This window comes from Phocoena phocoena, chromosome 5 (assembly GCF_963924675.1).
Source record: "Phocoena phocoena chromosome 5, mPhoPho1.1, whole genome shotgun sequence".
In the NCBI taxonomy this organism is placed as follows: Eukaryota; Metazoa; Chordata; class Mammalia; order Artiodactyla; family Phocoenidae; genus Phocoena; species Phocoena phocoena.
Window position 1 is genome coordinate 117,782,777 of NC_089223.1, and position 20,500 is coordinate 117,803,276.

At 39.5% G+C, this 20,500-nt stretch overlaps 1 protein-coding gene across 1 annotated transcript in view; it reads right to left on the reverse strand.

The window, feature by feature from the left end:
• The window catches only part of PDE5A (phosphodiesterase 5A), a 135,340-nt gene that overhangs the window by 23,696 nt on the left and 91,144 nt on the right, over window positions 1–20,500 (reverse strand). The window contains exons 12-14 of the mRNA XM_065877153.1: window positions 7,752–7,898; window positions 2,948–3,073; window positions 1,450–1,544 (exon numbers count right to left, since the gene is read on the reverse strand). Of these exons, the coding sequence (XP_065733225.1) occupies window positions 1,450–1,544; window positions 2,948–3,073; window positions 7,752–7,898 (368 nt within the window). The remainder of the gene's footprint in view (window positions 1–1,449; window positions 1,545–2,947; window positions 3,074–7,751; window positions 7,899–20,500) is intronic.

Consider the following 20,500-nt stretch of genomic DNA (forward strand, 5'->3'; position numbering starts at 1 on the left):
ATTTTAAATAAACAAAGGAAAAAATAGCTTAGTGGTTTTTTTCACTCCAAAGCAGGGCACTATGGCAATCCATACACTAATAACCCATATCCTAATGATATGATGTTCAGTGCTGAGGCAGGAAGAGAAGGCAGCACCGCTGGCTCTTATCCTTAGGCAGTGCTTGACTCTGCGCTGTAAATCTTTTCACGTCGTTGTTTCCTTCCATAATTACTCCTGTGTTGATGTGAGGCTCAGGACCACAATCACATGACAAAGCACAGGGTACGAAGGACATGTCACCCAGTCAGTTCTCCAAAACATTAGACTTTAAAGAGGAGACAGCAAGCCTCTGATAGTCAGGCAAGAGCTTGCTATCTTTTCCCATCAAAGGTCAGCAGAGGACACGGTTGCTACATCGCTACAATTCTTTTTACATGAAGTTTTCCGTTTACTGTATTTAGATAAAGGGAATGTGATTAGAGAGCTTTCTGAAATTCCCTCAAGATATCAGACATGTGGAATTTCCTAGAGAGATCTATGCATTAGTTGAATCACTTGCATACCTTAAAAATGCTCTGTAGTAAGAGATTTCACCATTAAAACGTATGCCTTTCAACTAACTTGCTTCAAGAAAATAAAAATGTCACAGTGGCTCCAAAATCTGATGAAAAGTGATATCACCTTTATTATCTCATTTGTCATTGCAAATGTTACTTAAGCGTGGTTCAGAAGGGAGCCTGAAAAGCTTGTCTGAAGAGTTAGTATCTTACTCACAAAATCAGCCAAAATGCAGGCTTCTGCTCCTAAGATTTATTTAACACTTAGGTATGTACCAGGCATTCTACCTGGTAGTGATGTGTGTTGTCTTAAAACTTACATGAACCCTATGAGGTAGGAATGCTGTTATCTCGATTTCACAAGCCAGGAAATGGAGGTGTAGAGAGGAGTGTCCTGCCCATGGTCACACAGGAACTCTGTGGCAGAGGTAGGATCTGAATCCAAGTCTGACCCCAGAGCCCAGAGTCTCCAACACTGTGTTCCACTGCCTTTGCTAAGACCAAAAGCCTCTTTCTAGGCAGCATTTACTAAGTACTTAGGATAGAGCTAAGCACTTTTTAACTATTATCTTTTATTCCAGGGTGAAATTCTACCTTTTCTGATCTACTCTTAACAGTTTTCCAATGAAGCTCCTAAGCTGGGTGTATATAAACAAAAGCAAAACGCTTGGTAATTATCTAATGAAATAAGATTCTCAACATAAATAGTTCTTGAACTTCAGGCCGGAGATGTTACCAACACAATATTGGACTTGCATTATTTTTTCCATTTCCCTTAAATAAAACCAGAGTATGTTATGGGACCTTGACCAACTGAAATTTTGTACCATCAAATTATGCTGTGGCTTTTACTTTTAAAACTACAATTTAAAAGAAACAATCTCTTCTGTTGCTGGGGTGAATGCCTTACCGCTGTATGTAAGAGTTATTCACACCGCGGTGATCCAAATCGTGGCTTAAGGCAGCAATCAGCAGTGCGAGTATCTCCAGGTCAGTCAGCCTGTTCTGCACGACCGAAGAGCAGAAGAAAGAAAGAGAAAGAACAATTTGGTAAAGCGCATTATACCACCTCTTTCCACCAGTCACGTGGTTTTCTCCTTAGTGCTTTACATATGTGCTTTCTAGTCACATAGGACTCACGCTAGAATCCTATTCTGCAGGCAATCAGTCGTACTTGGTTTTCAGAATGGGACTATCATTATCAACAGAAAAAGTTCAAATGCCTCAAATAATCAATAACCTGTCCACCTATAGTCTATATATATTTTTTAAAGAAGATGTTGGGGGTAGTAGTTTATCAATTAATTATTTTTGCTGTGTTGGGTCTTCGTTTTCTGTGCGAGGGCTTTCTCTAGTTGTGGCAAGCAGGGTCCACTCTCTTCATCGCGGTGCGCGGGCCTCTCACTATCGCGGCCTCTCGTTGCGGAGCACAGCCTCCAGACGCGCAGGCTCAGTAATAGTGGCTCACGGGCCTAGTTGCTCTGCGGCATGTGGGATCTTCCCAGACCAGGGCTCAAACCTGTGTCCCCTGCATTGGCAGGCAGATTCTCAACCACTGCGCCACCAGGGAAGCCCCACCCTATTTCTTATAAATGTTTGCTATGGCAGGAAGGTACTACTATGGTATCTGATATGGCTTCTTGGACAACAATCACTTTTTTTTAGCTCTAGCCAGCTAAAATGTGCACTCTATGAAAGTAGACAGAGAATAACATTTTTAGAATTTATTAAATAAAAAAGAGCATGGAAGCTCTGAATTAAAAACAGTTTTATGATGTATGCCTGGAATCACTGACATAGAATAACTTGTCGATTCCCATTGAAGTTAGAATCTAAAGACAGAGATATGAAAAATTTGGCCCAGAAAAGAACGAATTACTTGAACGTTTTCTGCACTGATCTTCCTGTAAACAGTCTCTGGTCAATGTATGTGAAACCAAAACCTTTTCCATGAAATAGTACTTATAAAATTAACAGAGGGCTCCAGAGAAAATGTGACAGAGAACCCTGGACTCACCCATGGAGCCAAGTTCAGGACCTGAGTGGTTTTTGAGTTATTCTACTACAGAGCAGGTTGAATGTGAACATGAGAAATTTGATACTTTTCTTATATTGTAGAGTTTTCTTCTGAAGGAAGCATTTATTTGCCCAAAGACTATTAAGTTTAACATGAAGCTATTTTAAAGATTTTTAAAAATAGGCCATATATATTATATATGAAAGAAAATTAGAAATCATTTTGCCATACCAGTCTTCCTTAATTAACAAAGTGTAATTTATTTTGTAAATGGCGTTAAATATTATTCTCAGTCGTCATTAGTGCACATTAAAAACGCTTGAAAGAACATGCTGTATTCTTGCAGCAAACAACAGAATGTCTTAAATATATAAATGGCTCTAAGAAGTACCTGAATTTTGCCTGCTTTTAGGGCGGCAAACATGCACTGAGCTGTATTAAAGGCATGTCTCCAATTATGATAGGCCACATTCTTCCGATAGTTCTTCTTAACACTTAAAATCCACCTGCAAAGAACCTTTAGGAAATAAAGCGTAAGTAGTAAAAATAACTGCTGACGTTTATCACACATTTATTAATCTTCACGCAATGTACATTTACATCTAACTCCCGGGACTCTGAGGGAGGCACTACCATTTTGATTATTGTACAGATGAGGAAAGTGACATTCAGAGACTTGCCCAAGGTCACAGTGCTTGTAAAGGGTGGGCCCAAAAGTCAAACCTCAGCAGTTTGACTTCAGAGCCTACCACGCAAACCACCATGCTAACTAAATTAGATGTGAAATGCAAGGCAGCTGGAAGAAAGGTACTTTTGTCATGGGTAGGGCACAGACTAGCTTTTTAAAAGATATTATGTCCACGTGTCATCAATTAGGAGAGTCCAAGTAGGCAGTCACACGTGCATGAACTCACTCTCAGGGAGCCGTGCAAGCAGCCAGTCTCCAGTTCTTCTCATGCTCCCATTCTGTATGTCTGCAAAGGTAATTGTGCGAGGCTCTGGGGATGGCTTGGGGGCAAGGCACACAGCACATGTCCAAGGACAAACTGGAGCTCCAAGTGCCAATCTTTGTCCCTTTGAAACTATGCTTAAATATGCAGGCAGAGTTACTGCTTGGTTACCAAGAAGTAATTAACAAAAAATAATATATGCAACATAAAGCCCTGGGGTGTGTGTGTGTGTGTGTGTGTGTTATACACATATTTTAAAAGATGGGGAAAAAAAGGATAGATTTCAGAAAAATCTCACAAGCTGGGTTTAATTCAACTCCTAAGTGGTGTATTCAGTAAAATCCCCAGGGACTCATGGGCTGTAAGCTTGATAATTTTGTGTTTGTGTTAGCATCAGAGTCTGCCTCTCTTCAATACTGCATGATTTACTATACTTTTGGGGATCTCTAAAAATAAATATGTGCTTCTCCCTACGTGTATCACTGGAGATATTTCAAACACAAAGGGCATTGCCCTGGGGAATAGAAAAAGTACCAGGGAAACGAATGTTGCTTTAACAATATTCAACACAGTTTGGTTGGCTGCAAAAGTAGGCCAAAAACAAGGTTTCTTCTTTGTTGGTAGAAATTGTTTATAGAGGATTTGGCAGAAAAATCAATGCTTTCATATCCTCCCTTTTCTTTTCAGGTCTCTTTGTTCCTGTTCTATGACGCAGTTCACAGGGAATTCTGATAAAAAGAACCCAAATGTCCCCTAGCTCTTTCACCCCCGAATAACCATATTTCCCAGAGGATTTCCGTATGCCTAAGGTTGACATGCTAACCTGAAGTACACTGCAGCATGACCATTTCTCAACAAAGTCGACCCCGAAGATGATAGATTTATCTTATTAGGAGAATTTTAAGTAAGAGCAATTAATTTTCTTTGATATGCTTAGAAAGTGAAGTGTCATGGAAAATTACTGGTGACTAATTAAAGAGTCAAGGAAAATAAGCAGGAAAACCCAGAAATTTAACCTATGGACATATCTCTTTACTAATCATAAATCTGTAGATATAATTAAATAGGCACTTATGCATATAATGTGAAATAATGACCAAAATGACTTTATGAAACCTAATTCCTGATGGACTACTCTATTCTGCTTCTTTTTATTATCTGGCCACACTGCGCGGCTTGTGGGATCTTAGTTCCCCGAACAGGGATTAAACCCGGGCCATGGCAGTGAAAGCGCTGAGTCCTAACCACTGGACCGCCAGGGAACTCCCTATACTGCTTCTATGGAAATGGGCCTATTGAACTAGGTAACCCAATGGATACCCAACTGTATCTAATTAGTAACTAGACTCAAGTACAGTTTTGGATTCTGTTATCAAATGTTCTTAACAGCGTTTAGGAAAATTATGGTCAGATCTGCTTAATGCTTGGTGGATATGCCTGGCGTGTTCAAATCTGTAGTACAATCTTTTGTACAGGACTACTGAGTAATTATGTGCACTGTGGAAGACCCTAGGGAGCATGCTCAATACACTGAATCAGTCTCCAACATTACAAAGGCTTCCTAAGTCCTGCACGGCATCCTTAAGATGCTATGGGAGAAAGCGAAGAAAGAAAAAACACAGCTCAGCTCCTGCCTTCAAGAATTTCAATCAGTAGTGACTGAAAGTAACAAAAGCGCACATATAACGGAAATAAATTCACATAAAAATGAGAGCACAAATGTATAAACTGTCAATAGCATTCCAAGTGGCATGAAGTCAATCCTAGGGTTCTCCCAGAAATAGAGATTTTTAAGTCAGGCTCTGAGGAAAAGTATGTTATGGCACAACATACTTGGAGCAGACTTGGAAGTGGAGCCATCCTGTCCATTCAGGGGAGGAATGACACGTAAAAGACAGGAGGTCAAGGAAAACAAGTACAGCACACGCAGATTTGTTGGAGTAGAGTTGAAGAACCTGCTTCAGAGATCAGCAAGAATTATAGGAGAGTAACTCAAGATTTGGAAGCCAAGCAGAGACAGGAAGATCTGACATAACTTTCAGTAGGAAATATTCTTTGTCGGGGCACTTCATGGTGCTTAACATCCTCTCTAGCAGTAACATTTTAATTTTATCATCCTAAAATTATATCTGAAATGTACAGTGACAATAATATCTCAAATAAACAAAACAGAAGAGTCACTAAGGCAGGAAGGCCAACCAGAATAATAGCAATGTTCGTGTTGATGTTGGCCGGAATTAGAATAGTAGTTATTCAAACAGAAAAGGAGAGTGGATGAATGAGACATCGAGGAGAAATATCTGCCTAATGGATAAACATTCAAGGAAAGGTACAAATAAAGACTGTAAAAGAAATTCTTAGTGACTATCTTCATACCCAACACTCAAATGCTATCTAAAAGCTTATGTTTTTAAGAAATAAGAAATAAATCAACTTATATAAGAATTTCATAAATAGGTTATTCCTGTTCTGTCCAGGCCCTTTCAACAGAATCAGCACTAGTGTAAAGTATGGGCGATCTCAGGACTGGAAAGGGATTTGAGTCGCTATCTAGGTTTATAAGTCCCGTGACTAGCAAGAAGCAGAACTGAGATTTGCATTTAGAACTTCTGGCTCTAAATGAGATCTTCATTCCATTAATAGAAAAGGCTTTTTAAAATGAGCCCTATAACCTACAACAGAGAAATCTGATAGGGAAATATAACCATGGTCAAATTTGGTCTAAGGAAGGGATAACTGACATGTACTCTACACCTGTGTATTAACCGAAATATACAAGTGTGCACACATACACATGCATGCAAATAGACAATCTCACAAATGCATGTGTAATTCTCACAGGACTCCCGTTGGGGAGGTCATACCACTATTCCCAATTAACAGATTACAAAACTCAGAATGTGAGAGATTAACTGCCCAAAGAAATTAGAGGTAATCACTAGTCGAGCTATGACTCAAAATCCATGAACTTTCTACTCCACCATGCTATGTCAATTTCTTCATTTGTAAAACAGGGACAATAATAACCAAAGAACCTTTCTTGAGAGCTTCTTAAAATAATTAAATGATATGATCTCTTAATCAACACGCTCTTATAGGAGTGAAGTATTACTAGAGAAGAGTCTACAGACAGTTGGTCTTTGTTTTCACCCAAGAGTAATATAAACCGGTTAAATTAAAGAAAGAACTAGATTCGGGCCCCCAGTAATACCAGAAATGACACTGTACTAACCTTAGCTATATTAGCCCTCAGTTTTCATGCCCCAGTGAGGCTTTGAGAGCAGGGACGAATCATCACTGAAATGTGTACCTAGCACAGTACAGGATACACTGCTTACTGTTAATAAATTTTCATTTTATGAATGAATGGATTGCTGGATAGTGGAGGCCTCCAAGATATTTACATTTCCAGATAGGAAATCTGTACAAGGAGACTAGACATTCAACTGACCTGAAAAAAAGTAGTTTTAAAGGCAAATTACTAATTTTTTTTTCATATCGGCCTTTCTATTCTCCCTTATTCTTTGATGAGATACACGTAGCCATTATGAAACAATAGAATTCCCTGATATCTCCCAACTGGTATTAGAAGGTATTGATTTCAGTCTTGCTATTTTCTGAGAGGTGAATAAGGTAATCGACGGGGGTTAAAATCAGTTTTCATCTTCACTCCATATGGGTGACCCTGTTTGAACCAAGAGCTTGGCTTCACATCAACCTCTTCACTCCCTCATTTCCAAAGGAGTTCACGCTGTTTTGGTCCTTCTTTCTACTGTGTTATCGTAACCTCCACAATCAGATCACGTTACTTCCCTACTTAAAATTCCTCAGTGACTCACCATTGTTTTCAGGATAAAATCCAAATTCCTCTGAACAGTGTACAAGGTTCTACAGAATCTGCTTCTTGGTTGCTTTTCTCACCACTCTCACCCCCTCACCAGTGCTCTATGCCTCCAGCCCCGCTCTCGCCATCCTGCCTTTGCACATGCTGCTCTCACTGTTGGGAATATTCTCCCCTATTCTTCAACCTGGTGCTTGATACATGTGGGAACCCAATACATGTCTTTTTAATGGTTGATAACTTTTCTTTAAACACCCTGGGTATGCATTAGGTGACAGTATATGAATCTCTGAAACTTAAAAATCCTTATTCCATACTAGCGTCCAGAACTAATTCTCTCCCTTACACACACACACGCACACACACACACACATGCTTTCCAGAGGACATCACTGCATTCCTACCTCATGTTTCATCTGGAAGTTCTGCACAAGGTTGAGGTCAGTGAACATCCGGATTGTGCACAGTGCCGTTTCCAGGTCAGATAGCTCAAAGTCGCTGAAGCTGAAGTCGGTGATTTTAAGGGTCTGGGCAGATGGTACCATGGCAGCCTTAGGTAAGGGGAGAAGAAGAAAGTGAGATAAAGCTGTTAAAGCAGCAGCGATTCACAAAGTTTTCTTGCTTTGCTGTGGGGAAACAGCACACTGTGTTTATTTTTTTTTCCTTTTAATGTCATATACTAGAAATCTTTTAATGTAGAAGTTACTCCTTTTTTTTTTTTTTAAACTGAGCCACATGTGGGTAACTAATATGGTTCCAGGTAGGCCAGGTGGAGGAGAGAGAGTAACTGTACCTAGAACAGTAGGCAGAACTAAGGACTCCAGTGATCCTGCCCCTTTATACCTCCTCAGTGTTATTCGTTCAACAGATACTTATTGAGTAATTATTGGCCCCGTCCCAGAGGATAAGTGGTGAGCAGGATAATGATAATGTTCTAAGCATTTTACATTTAATTCTCAAGACAACCTTATGAAATCAATACTCTAGCTCCATTTTTCAAGTACAGAAACGTGAGCATGGATGAACACTTCCTTACCCATGGTAGCACAGCCAGGTAAGGACTGGAGCCTGGCTTCCAATGCAGACAGACTATGCTGCTCTCAGATTTGACACAATCTCTTATCTAGAGACCAACAGAACCTACTTTACCCAAGCCTGACCACAAGAATCACCTAGGGTGCCTATTAAAAATAGAATTAGCAGGCTTCCCTGGTGGCGCAGTGGTTGAGAGTCCGCCTGACGATGCAGGGGACACGGGTTCGTGCCCCGGTCCGGGAGGATCCCACATGCTGCGGAGCAGCTGCGCCCGTGAGCCATGGCCGCTGAGCCTGCACGTCCGGAGCCTGTGCTCCGCAACGGGAGAGGCCACGACAGTGAGAGCCCCGCATACCGCAAAAAAAAAAAAAAAAAATAGAATTAGTGATTCTGATTCAGTAGGTCTGGGATGGGTTAAGAAACTGGTTTTTTGGAGGGGGATCTGTTTTTTAATTAACATCCTCAGTTTTGATTTGTTAGTCATTTAATTGTAGTAAAACACTTGCAATTTCTTCAAATACACCTTGCTCTTTTTTTTTTAAATCAATGTTCCTTTTACCTCCTGCTTCTCCTACTTTCTTTAACTAAAGGACTTAAGACACAGTTCCCATCCAAAAAAGAGTTAAATGCCCTTCAGAGCTAAGCCCACCTTGGGAATGCCTGTTTAATTACACGAAGTTCACTATAATGTAATTTCTTGTTTTGTCTCCTAAGTACACTGCGACTGACAGGTGGGGCTGTACCTTACACGTCTTTGTATCCATTGTGTCTACTGATGGATACAGTTTTGATATTTGTTAATATGAATATTTATTAAATGAATGGAAGGGAAAAAATCTTATTCCCTTCACTTAATTTGAGTTTTAAGTTCTGGTTTTAAGGTCCCAAAACTTCTTAGGAGAGTGGAGCCCATGAACTTGAGTTAGAAAACTAGCAGACCTGGCAAATGCATTCCAATTTGTTTGGTTTGGTACTGAATATTTTTTAAAAACCACCGAATTTGTTATACTATTTAAAAATTGGGAGAGTTTTAACAATAAAACAGGATTTCTGGCGTCTCCTGGAAAATCCGGCCACGTTGAGCCCCAATTCCCATGAAGCAATGCTGGCCACAGCCGAGGCCCCCCGGCTCCCTCACACTGAGCAAAGCTGTCAGGCTTCTCTCCTAGATTTCCTGCCGCGCCTCTGCCGGCATAACTTGTAAGAACCCCACTCCTCCATCCCCTTGACTATTCACTCTGCCAGCACTGTAACTGCCTTAGCCAGATGTGGCTGAGATTGACATGATGAAAAGAGGCTTTAACTTGGTGTGGGGCAGAGGGAAGAAAATCAGGTTCTTTCCAATGTTTTTTCCTTGATTCCCTCCAAACCCCTTAAATTTCTTCTGAGAATCTGGTATATCACTTCTCTGCCTTCCCTCCATCTTTTGTGAAGTAAAAAGGTCAAAACTACTAAAACCTTATGGAGCAATCTAGAACTTTCCCTACCAGCCTGAGGGCGCGCGCACATTCTCTGCTCATCGGGACCCTCGTGTTTTACGTACATATACCAGACCTGATTAAACTTTAAAAGAATGTCACCCTCTTCATACTCCAAACCAAGACTCTTTTGCCCAAGCCCAAAATTCACGAGGAAATAAGCCTTCTGTTCAGTCAATTCGACAGCCTAATGCGTGGGCTGAACTAGGGAAAGAAAGGAGGGCTGAAAATGCACCGAGAAAGGGTAGCGCTGTTTACACCAGCCTCCAACATCAAGACGGAGCAGACAGCTTGAGGGGACCGGGGAAGTGTGGAGGTGGGAGTAGGCCCACCTTTTAACTCAGAGCAGATGACAGCTGCTTCCCTTAAACATTGCACAAGAGAACAGATGTTTGTTCCTTAGGGCATCATTATTCTTAGAGCAGGAAGTTTTCCCTCTTTCCTTCCACAAAGGATATTCTAAACACTACGGGATGAAGACGGCCAACATGGCTTGTGCCTCGCTCCATTGTACACTCTAACTCTCGACAGCTCTCTCCTGAGAGCAAAGACACTTCTCTTCTGCTTGTTCAGCCACGTCACACCACGACTCAACCTTTCTAAGCTGACCTGGGGGGATGTGCAGACATTTTCCTTCAGAACCTTGTGGTCAGTGATACAGAGGTTCGGAATTCTTGGGATCGATTGCTAATAAGCCATGAGAAAGTCACACACCATTTAAAGCTCTCGTAAACTGCTTCTCTGACCATCACAAGAGAATTCAACTTTCTGTCTGCCCTGAAAGGGCTTGGGATAAAGGGGATTTTAAGTAAAACATATTGCCTGTCATTCTAACTTACCATTTTATAAAACGAAATAGTCTACATCTTACTAATAGCAGGGAAAAAATATGTGGTATTTCTGGGAGAGGTTATGTATATACAATTCTGGATTTTTATAGCTTCCTTCACTGACCGTTTGATTTGTTAGAATTTGCAAAGTGAGACTTCTGACTTGGTTTTTCTTTGGGGGATAATATAACTTATTGCATCATGATGCTGAAGACAAACAAGTAACATATTTTATAGATTCTGTAAAGCTATAAATGTGATATGTATTATGGTTGACAAATCCAATCTGAACTTCTGGAACTACGATACCACCTAACACTGCACAATACTGCTTATTTCCCCACGTGAAAGCACAGCGCCTGTGAACGCTCAGGCAACAGCAATTCGACATTTTAGTGCTTCGTCTGAATATAGTTAAGCCTTTCTAGGGTCGGGAGTTCTAATTTGTGTGAAATTAACCAAATACGGAATATAAAGGATATACAAAGCTCCCTGGGTTAAAGATTCAACCTGGCAAACCGTTTGGTAGTACAAAGTCATTTTTCTTCTGAGTTCTTTAATTATATCTGCCACTCAAACTCATAAAGAAACTAGTTACCTCTCGTGACTCTTTAGAGGAAATTCTTCATTCAAGTTCCTTTTTTATGACTCTTTTTTCTAAAGTCTTGATCCCTTTTCACCATTCTTGCAAAAATTAAACAAAACAAAACTGTGGAAGTGAAATTCACTAAGGGTGGAACTGGACATATCCCCGGGAGTAGGACTGGATTGGGTTAAAGGAAGCAGTATTCAGAGCTATAAAAATACTTTAACTGCTCAGTGATCTTTAATTAAAACCAGCTGTTCTGAGTACCATCTGACTGATGAGGATCTATATAATAAACTGATCACCAGCCGGCATTATCCTAGATCAGCTACCACATCTGCATTTGGCATTAGATAATGATCATAAAAAGAGAAACCTGAACGCAAGGTGAAGCACATGGTAAAGGAATGTTTGCTATTAAGGGTTCTAGTCCTGATGTCCCACTGACTTTGTCACCCTGAACAAGATGTTCAACCTCTGCCCATTTTCTCACCTGTAAAATGAGGGGGTTGTCTCTAAGGTTTAATTTATCTCTGTGTCCACAGGACTCCAGGATCTATAACTGCCTTCTCACTTTGGAATCCAAGGCCACCCTGTGAGTGGCATCTAAATCTTGCCAGTGACCTTCCTGTACAGGCCCAAGCTCCATCTCTGACTCTCACCATTTAAGGTAAATGGATGGTGCTCCTTAGCTGTTACGGTTATACTATGCTTTTCATGGGTACGTGGTAGCCTCTATACTTACTGCAATAATGCTCTAAATGAAAAATTGAGTTTTTGGAAATTGCCATCATTTGATTTTTTTATGCAAGGTGGGGAGAGGTGTCTATGTTTTTGCCATTTGTTTTCAAGGTTAATTAATGCTGTCTCTTTCACTTCCGGGTCTCTGTGGTAGATACTGTAGCAAGATTCCATTAACATAACATCTATTTCAACCTTTTCCTAGTGAGCCTTCATTTTCTGAAGAGGTAAGAAAGCTCAAAAATACATTTCCCTGACTCCCTTTCAGCTAGGGTTCCAGATGAAATTTGGTTTCTTCAATGAGTTATACTTGAATTTCAAACTAACACAGTGCCTACCACATGAGGAACCCGTTTTTCTAAAATGTGGTTCCAGCGGGTGTTATGCAGCTGTGGAGACTTCAGTTCTGGCAGCAGCTTTCTCACTCCCAAAATATGCTGCGATGGTTGATTCTGGAAGGAGATGGCCTAGTGGCTTTCTGATTCTGGCTTACATGAAAGTTTCCAAAGTGAGCCAGATCTCGAAACCCACACACAATCTTATCCTGTGGGCTGCTGAATGACGGTGTAGGATGAAATCACCGACTTGCCGTATCTCTTATGTGAACGTTAGAGCATTGATCAGGAGCAAGTGGGGCACCAAGAATGGAACCGAGACATTTAAGAAGATGTGGATAACTACACATATCCCAAACCATTCACTCTAGAATATGTGTCTATAGTATATAATTTCATGATGCCTATACTTTACAGTCACAGCTTTTTTTCTGATAATTATATAATATTATATAATTAAGTTATACATATAGTCCTTCACTATTCTTTAAGCTCCAAGAGGACAGAGATTGGTTACTTATTGTTATATTTGGAACACCTAATATAATACCCACATAAAATAGGAGATAAATGTGAATGTATAAATGAAAAACGTTTTGTGATCATCCAGTACCTAATCAGTTCTTCATATTTACTTTAATTTGGCAAAAAGCTATAATACAAACATTAGTAATGAACCATGCTGAGTGAGACACAATGGATAAATTATAGACTATGCCTTCTTCTCTTACAGTTCAATTACTCACTTTTGAAAATTCTTTTATAGCTGAATTCCCTCTTTCATCTGCACAATGAATACTTCGCTACTGTAATTTTAAAAACTCAGCTTCAGCTTGTTTTAAGTGTCATTACATTTTGACTGATTCACTTGCAAGAACACTGGAAACTCAGGATGGGAAAGCAATGACCAAAAGTTTTCTACTTTTTAGCAGCTCTGGGTAGGATGTTACTTAAAATGGTCAACTCTAGATAACTCCCCTCAAGTAGAGAATTGGTTACACTTCACAAACAACAGGTTTACATTTATTTTAGAACACATGGTGCTTTTTTCTTCCTGTTTTCCACCCACCTGTTGTTCTTTTTTGGCTAATTCAAAAATGAGTGCATACTTTTGTACGGTTGTTAGCATAACTGACACCATCTTGGGCCCATACAGTTCCTCCTGTCCTTCCACTGACCCTCCCCAGGACTGTACTCTATGGTAAATCATTTCTCAATCATCAAGGGCTTTGTAGTTAATAGATATTTTTAACAATCATTAGGTCCAGGTGGCCTCTATGCTCTGTTAGCTCCAAACAATGATGAAGACCTTCACTGATGAATTCCCAGTGCCCCTGAGACTAGCTACCCATTCATAAATCTTGACTTAGGAATGCACTCCCTGTTTCCAAGCACATACCCATATACCCTAGATTAACCATAAAATTGTCCCAGCGGCCCCTCGGTGGTGTGGAGTGCCGCTGAGAATGCTTCCAAATTGTTGTCCATGTGATCCTACCCTGTAAGTTACACTACGATGAACTGATCCATTGATTGTATGGAGCTGCCTGCCTTGTTTTTCAGTCTCAAGATACCTTCTCAGTTTGGTGGGCACTTTTCATTCCCTCCATCCCCCAACAACTTTCTTGATGGTGCATAATTAGAATGGCTTGGAAAAGGCTTGGAACATGACGGAGAAGATGAAGGCCTCAATGTTGCTCCTACTACATTAGGAGAACTGCTTTTCCTCTCACTATCACCACTACTAATAATAACTGACACATAATAGGCGGGGGAGGCGTATGTACCAGGAACTCTGGTCACTACAACTCTCTGAGGTAAGTTCTTTCATTATTCTCTTTTTACAAATGAAGAAACTGAGGCTCAGAGAAGTCACAGATTTACCCGAGATCACGGAGCTGGAATCTGAACCTAGACATCTCCCTCTAGACTCACGTTCTTAACCATCATGCTATATTCATGAAAATGAAAGCTCTATGACCAGTTAGCCGCTGTTTTATTCATTTCAACAACTATTAAATTATTTCTAGCTTCATAATCACTTTAAGAAAAAAGAAAGCATAATCTTGTGGAATGCATTGAAGGATCGTGAATTGTGTTATTTCATGCTAGATTATAGGCTTCCTAAAAGTCTGAATTTTCCAGAATCATTCACTCAGTTACTCAACAAAACATGTAAACCAGGTTCCTGTTAAGCAATCACTAAATAGTAGCTATCATTATTATGACTCAAGAACTAACAGTCTGATGGAGAAGACAGACACACAAAAAATTGAAATATATCGTTTAAGTGCAACAACACAAGGATGCTAATAAGTTTGCGTAAGTGATCCCTAACAACACAATGACAGAGAATGTAAGTACACATTTAACTACCTTTTTTAGTCACTTGTAATAGTTAATTTTATGTCGCAACTTGACTGGCCACAGGGTGCCCAAATGAAACATGATTTCTGGGTGTGTCTGTGAGGGTGTTCCTGGATAAGACGAGCATTGGAATCTGTGGACTCAGTAAAGGAGACTGTACTCCCCAACGTGCGAGGGCATCATCCAATCCACTGAGGGCCCGACAGAACAAAAGGTGGAAGAAGGAGGAACGTGCCCCTCCTTGCTTCCTCCAAGTCCACTGGAATGGGGGCATCTCCTATCTTCTCAGGCACTGGGCCTGGGATTTCAACAATCAGCTCCCCTGCTCTCAGGCCTTTAGACTCAACTCAATGACACCACTGGTCTTCCTGGGTCTCCAGTCTGCAGACAGCAGACTGTGGACTTCTCAGCCCGCACAAGCATGTGAGCCAACTCCTCAGAATCTCTCGCTCTCTCATTTACGCATATATAAAATCTCCTTCTGCTTCTTTTTCTCTGGAGAATCCTGACTAGTAAGGTCACCTATTTTTCTAAAGTCAAAGAGAATTGTTCCTGAGCTTTATCAGTACCTTACTTAAGACAAATGACAGCCCTTCTTTTATTCAACTATTTCTTATTATGAAATAAGTCCATTTACACAACAAAAAGGGACACACTGGGGTCCCTTTTACACAAGTGTGGAAATGAAACTTTATAGGAAATAATACGTTTATAAAATGTATAGTCTCCTTGAAGCCTATAAATCACATGTTCATGGAAAATAATACACTTGGGTATGGTAAATATAAGGGTCATTTAAAAATTATCGAGTTTCATATTTTTGGCGGATGTCTCGTGAAAAAGGTTTATATATTTAGCCTGTGGCAAAGTCTCCGGTAACCTTGGAGGAAAATAAAGACATGTGGCTACACAATTTGCTCAACTGTATAATCTTTACACAAAAAAGGTCACACTGCAATCAAAGGCATTCTGCCTGCCTGAGGTCTGAAGTATCAAATCTCAAGAGCTAAAATAGAAATGACAGAAACAACTCCTAATTGTCAACTCTTAAGAAAGGCCCTTATTCAGAAAGTTATTTATTAAATTCAGTCTGAAAGAAAGGCAGCCACTGAACTTGGTCTTCCATAAAATGTCAAATTCTTCCAATTAGCTTCAGTGTTTTATGAAGGCATTGTTACATTACTCCTTGATGTTTATTCGATACAGATGTTAAGAGGGAAGGAGATTTTCCTCAAGGATCCATTCTTTAAGGAAATTATTTTCAGGAATAAAATTAATGTAGGTATTTGATGAGTTTATTGGTAGCCACAAGGAGAGATGCTCAGTCAGGTATTTTAAGTTCTCCTTATCAGTCCCCATCACTAGCCTGCCTCTTGGGGCACTCTTTTATGCAGAGCAGTTTGGGTCTGGGTCTCTTTACAGAAGGCTAATGTCTCTCTTCCCCATGTTTAACATGCACAGAAAATGTGTTTTCAAAAAAAAAACCCCACACAATTAGTTTACAAGGCTGTTAGAATATATCTTTCTCTAAGAAGGAATTGGATCCAAATATGAATGAGAAAGAAACCTACTAATACAAAGAGAGGTGAATATTCCAACTCTGCATGTGGAACCAAATCTTAACGAGAATAAAGACGTGAATAAGGCCTAGCAGGACTAGATTAGCATATTTTCTTCAATAACTATATTAACATATTTTATTATTTTTCCTTCTTTCTAACATTATATAAATGGATTCCTTTAAATCTCAATAGGGAAGAGGCACAGACTATAAAAACAACTTGAATAATGAGCATAAGGTTTTTCAAAACCATGTAATGAAGGCACATAATGTCAAGATTCCAATAAAATACATATATGCTTATAAGTAAAACCTCAGAGAAAATGTGTGACTACAATTGGGACTAATACACTCAGATTTGGTTAGCATCTAATTAGTATATAAGAAGCTCAAGAACAGTGCCACCATACTTTGGAGCTAAGACTACCACTGGAAGTAATCCACTAGTAAAATCAAAGCAAAATAGGTAAGATTTGCTTGTCAAATGAAAGTAGGAAGAACCAAACAATCTATTAAATCTTGCAACGTGGAAAAGATATATTCATGTTATAGACGTCTATGAAAATGAATGCATCAACTGACAGTGTACAGGAAGTCCAAAGGACCCAAATTGTTCCAGAGTATTTCTAGCACTTTTTAAGGAAGAAGATGCCTTACTGGATGCCTTGTTGGCTACAGTTCAGTGACACTAGTTATCTAGATCATAGGGTCAACTCTTCTTTATTATTATCTGCTCAAAATTTTCCATTTATAATTTGACTATCCATAGAGATTTTCCCCCAAAGTGAAGGAATGTGATGATCATCTTGACATAAGGAAGTGGCTCTATACTCTAACGCTGCCTCAGGCAATAGAGATTTGGGTCAGGTATCTGGCTCTGCCCCTTACTGCTGTTACCTGCAGCATTCACACACATGCCTGATCAAGAGGGTTCACTTGAAGTTTCTGGCTCTGAAAGGTTAAGGTCAAGATGAGGTATAAATTCTGTCCTAGGAAATCCTGCCTAAGTGGCCAGCTTTTCCCTCTCTCTCTATTTTGATACAGAAGACCTTTCAGGATCACAACAGGGTCTCAGTTTGCTTTGAGATACATTACGTGTGATTAAAGAAACTGCTGTAAAGCAGAAGCTGTAGGGATTGGAACTGAATCAGCACTGACTCCATGACAAAACTGAGAAGTTTATTTTAAAAAACTAAACTCTAAAACGTATTTATTTACTGTTCTTCTAGCAAGAGAAGGCAGAAAAGGCAATCAATCAATCAAATATTCAGTTACTTGTAATACAGAAACATTTATTTCATTCTGATATCTTAACTAACAACTTTCTAATAACCATAACCAGGTCAGCTGGGGTCCTTTTATTTTTAGCTCGGTAACTTGTAAGGATCATTAAAAGGTATACGGCAAAATGCTTGTTTGAGGCCCTATTTCTGCTACACCCAATTTTAAGCCAAGAGAAAATAAGATAAAAAATGGGATAAAAACTCAAGTTAAGCAAGAGAAAAAAAGGATTCTGAATTTCCTATCAACTTTGTTATACTTTTATGACTAGAAAACTTTTCTGAACATAGGCATAAATATTTAGTATACTTAAGCACATTATTTAATTCTTTCAAGAACTGATTTCTAAAAATAAAAATTGAGAAGCATTTGACAGCTTTTCAATTTATTTTAGGTTTTAAATTGAGATAAACCATCAGACACATGACTAAGACAGCAATTTTGGTAATTTCTGGATGATGCAGACACCTGTGTATTTGGGGCTGCAAAGGAATTTTTATTAGGATGATAGAAAACGGAATTGAAATCAGTTGCTGAATTCCAACCAATTCAAATGAATTATTTGACCTACAAGCTATGTTATCCTAAATTTCTCAATGCAGCTGCCAGAAATCTATTTTCCAAACGGAACAACAGATGGTTTTGAACAATACTGCAATATAGCAATTCTCAGTTTTTCCAAAGTGTTTTTCTCTGGCTAAAATTATTAACATAATTGAGAAAATAATTTTCAAATTTTTCTGAAAGACTATGCTATTTTCAAAGTAAAAAGCAAAGTTTAATATCCTAATGGATTTTTTTAAGCATTATCTTTAGAAATGACTCTATTTGCTAGTTTTTATTTATCTAAAACAACGAAGTGTACCCTTGCCCTCATTTTAGAGCTAACTTAATAATCCCACAAAGCCTGCAAGCACTTCAAAATGTATCTCTCCATGCGATCATTTCCAGCTCACAGTATGCAGTTAGTTCAAAACTTTATCACTCTACGAGGATTACACAAACGGGCAATTAAGTCTGATGTGAGAGATACTTTAAACCTCTAAACCTTTGTAAATAATTGAAAAACGTCTCATTCCTTCAAACATCACCGTGAACAAAAGAAATACAGCCAATTCGAATGAGGCTAACCCCTAGAGAAGCTTAATCTTTCAGATGAAATCATCTCAAGTTCCTTCAACTGTTCTTGGCAGATGACTCAGCTTCCTACTCGGTGATTTAATCAAGAACATCTACAAGTCCTGATTCTCTTTCCTTCTTTCCTAGCGCATTCTCTCCAGTGCTGTGCAATGACGTGTGGGCTTTGGGTCTGGACTGCCTGGATTTAGTCCCGGCACCATCACTCACGATCTGGGAGATCCTGAGGAGGACAATCTAAACCCTCTCAACCTCAAATTCCATCTTCAAAATGCTAAAACCGACCTTATAGTATGGCTGTGGATTTAATACACTTAAGTTAACACACACAAAGAACTTCAAACATGCCATGTATATAGTAAGTGCTCAATTAAGTGTAGCTATTATTATTTACTATTACTACTACTATTACTATTATTATCCCTTTTCTCTCGTCTTGGCCAGAGAAGTGTCTCTTTAATATCTAGGCCACTTCAAGGTCCAGACCTCTTTCAATTTCTTGAAAGAAACTGACTAAATTTCTTAGTCTCACACTCACCCTGGACCTTACGCCTTTGTCCAAGAACATGCTGGCTTTCCTGCTTGTGAGCAAACCCTGCTCACAAACACAAAACAAAACAAGTAAAAAACTTCACATGATGCAGCCAACACCTGTCTTAGCTATTTCACTCTCTTTCATACAAACCATATTTTTAAAAATAGTCTGTATTCATTTCCTCCATTTTCTCACCATTTACTCATACCCTTTGCAGTTTCACTCCTGAAGTTGCCTTCTAAACAATCACCTAATCACTGAATCCAGCAGCCTTCTCAGTCCTATTTCTCAACCTTCTTATAACAAATGATGGGATCTCCTTTCTTGTAAAAACTGTTCTACTAGCCTTCTGTGCCACTGCCTAGCCTAAACCTTCCTCCCAGTTTAACTCCCACTTCGCTGCTTTAGCTGGTTTCTTTTCCTACACCTTCCATCTAAACCTATACCCACAAGAGTTCTGCCTGCAGCCTTGCATATCTTTCTGCACTCTCCCCAACTTGCTCCATTCCCAGTCTTTCACTACCACGGGACTCCCCCAGATCCCATGATTTAACTTCCAAATCACCGCCTCTAGTTCTGCCCACCAGCCCCTCCCCACTCTAGACCTGCCCTTCCTGGTTGTTGAAGATGTCTATTTGGTTGTTCACTTACCTCAAACTTACCATGTTCTAAATCAAATCTATCCGTTTTCTTTCTTAATATTTCCACTTTTGTTAATGAATGGGATGATCACTCTCTGAATTACCAAGGTCAGGACATCTGAATCATCTTTAGCCTTCTCTCTCCCTAACAGCCCATCACAGATAAGACAGTGATTATATGCATGCATTCTGGAGAGAGACAGTGTGAGTTTGTATCCTGACTCTCCACTTCCTGCCACTGCGACTGTGAGCACGTCCCTTGCTTCATAGCACAGCTGTCCTGTTTACATGAGAAAATGTATGTAAGGGCACGGAGGGTGAACATTTGGCAAGCCATGATGATGACGACAAAGAAAAAGAATCTCAATGATCTCAGTGACCCTTCTCATTCCTTACGTGACTCTCATCAAATCTCATATAGACTTTATGTTGTCTCAAGTAAATTTAAACTCAGAGGGTCAGTCTTGGTTGTCAATGTGTAAGTGGCTCGGATTTTCATTAATCTCATCCAAGGCAATCTCAATCAAGACCTAGAACACGTGATATTCCACTTACATATCAATGTGGTTTTCTCTCATCGTATCCTAAATAAGAATGTAGTGAGAATCCAGCGACTGACCTTATTT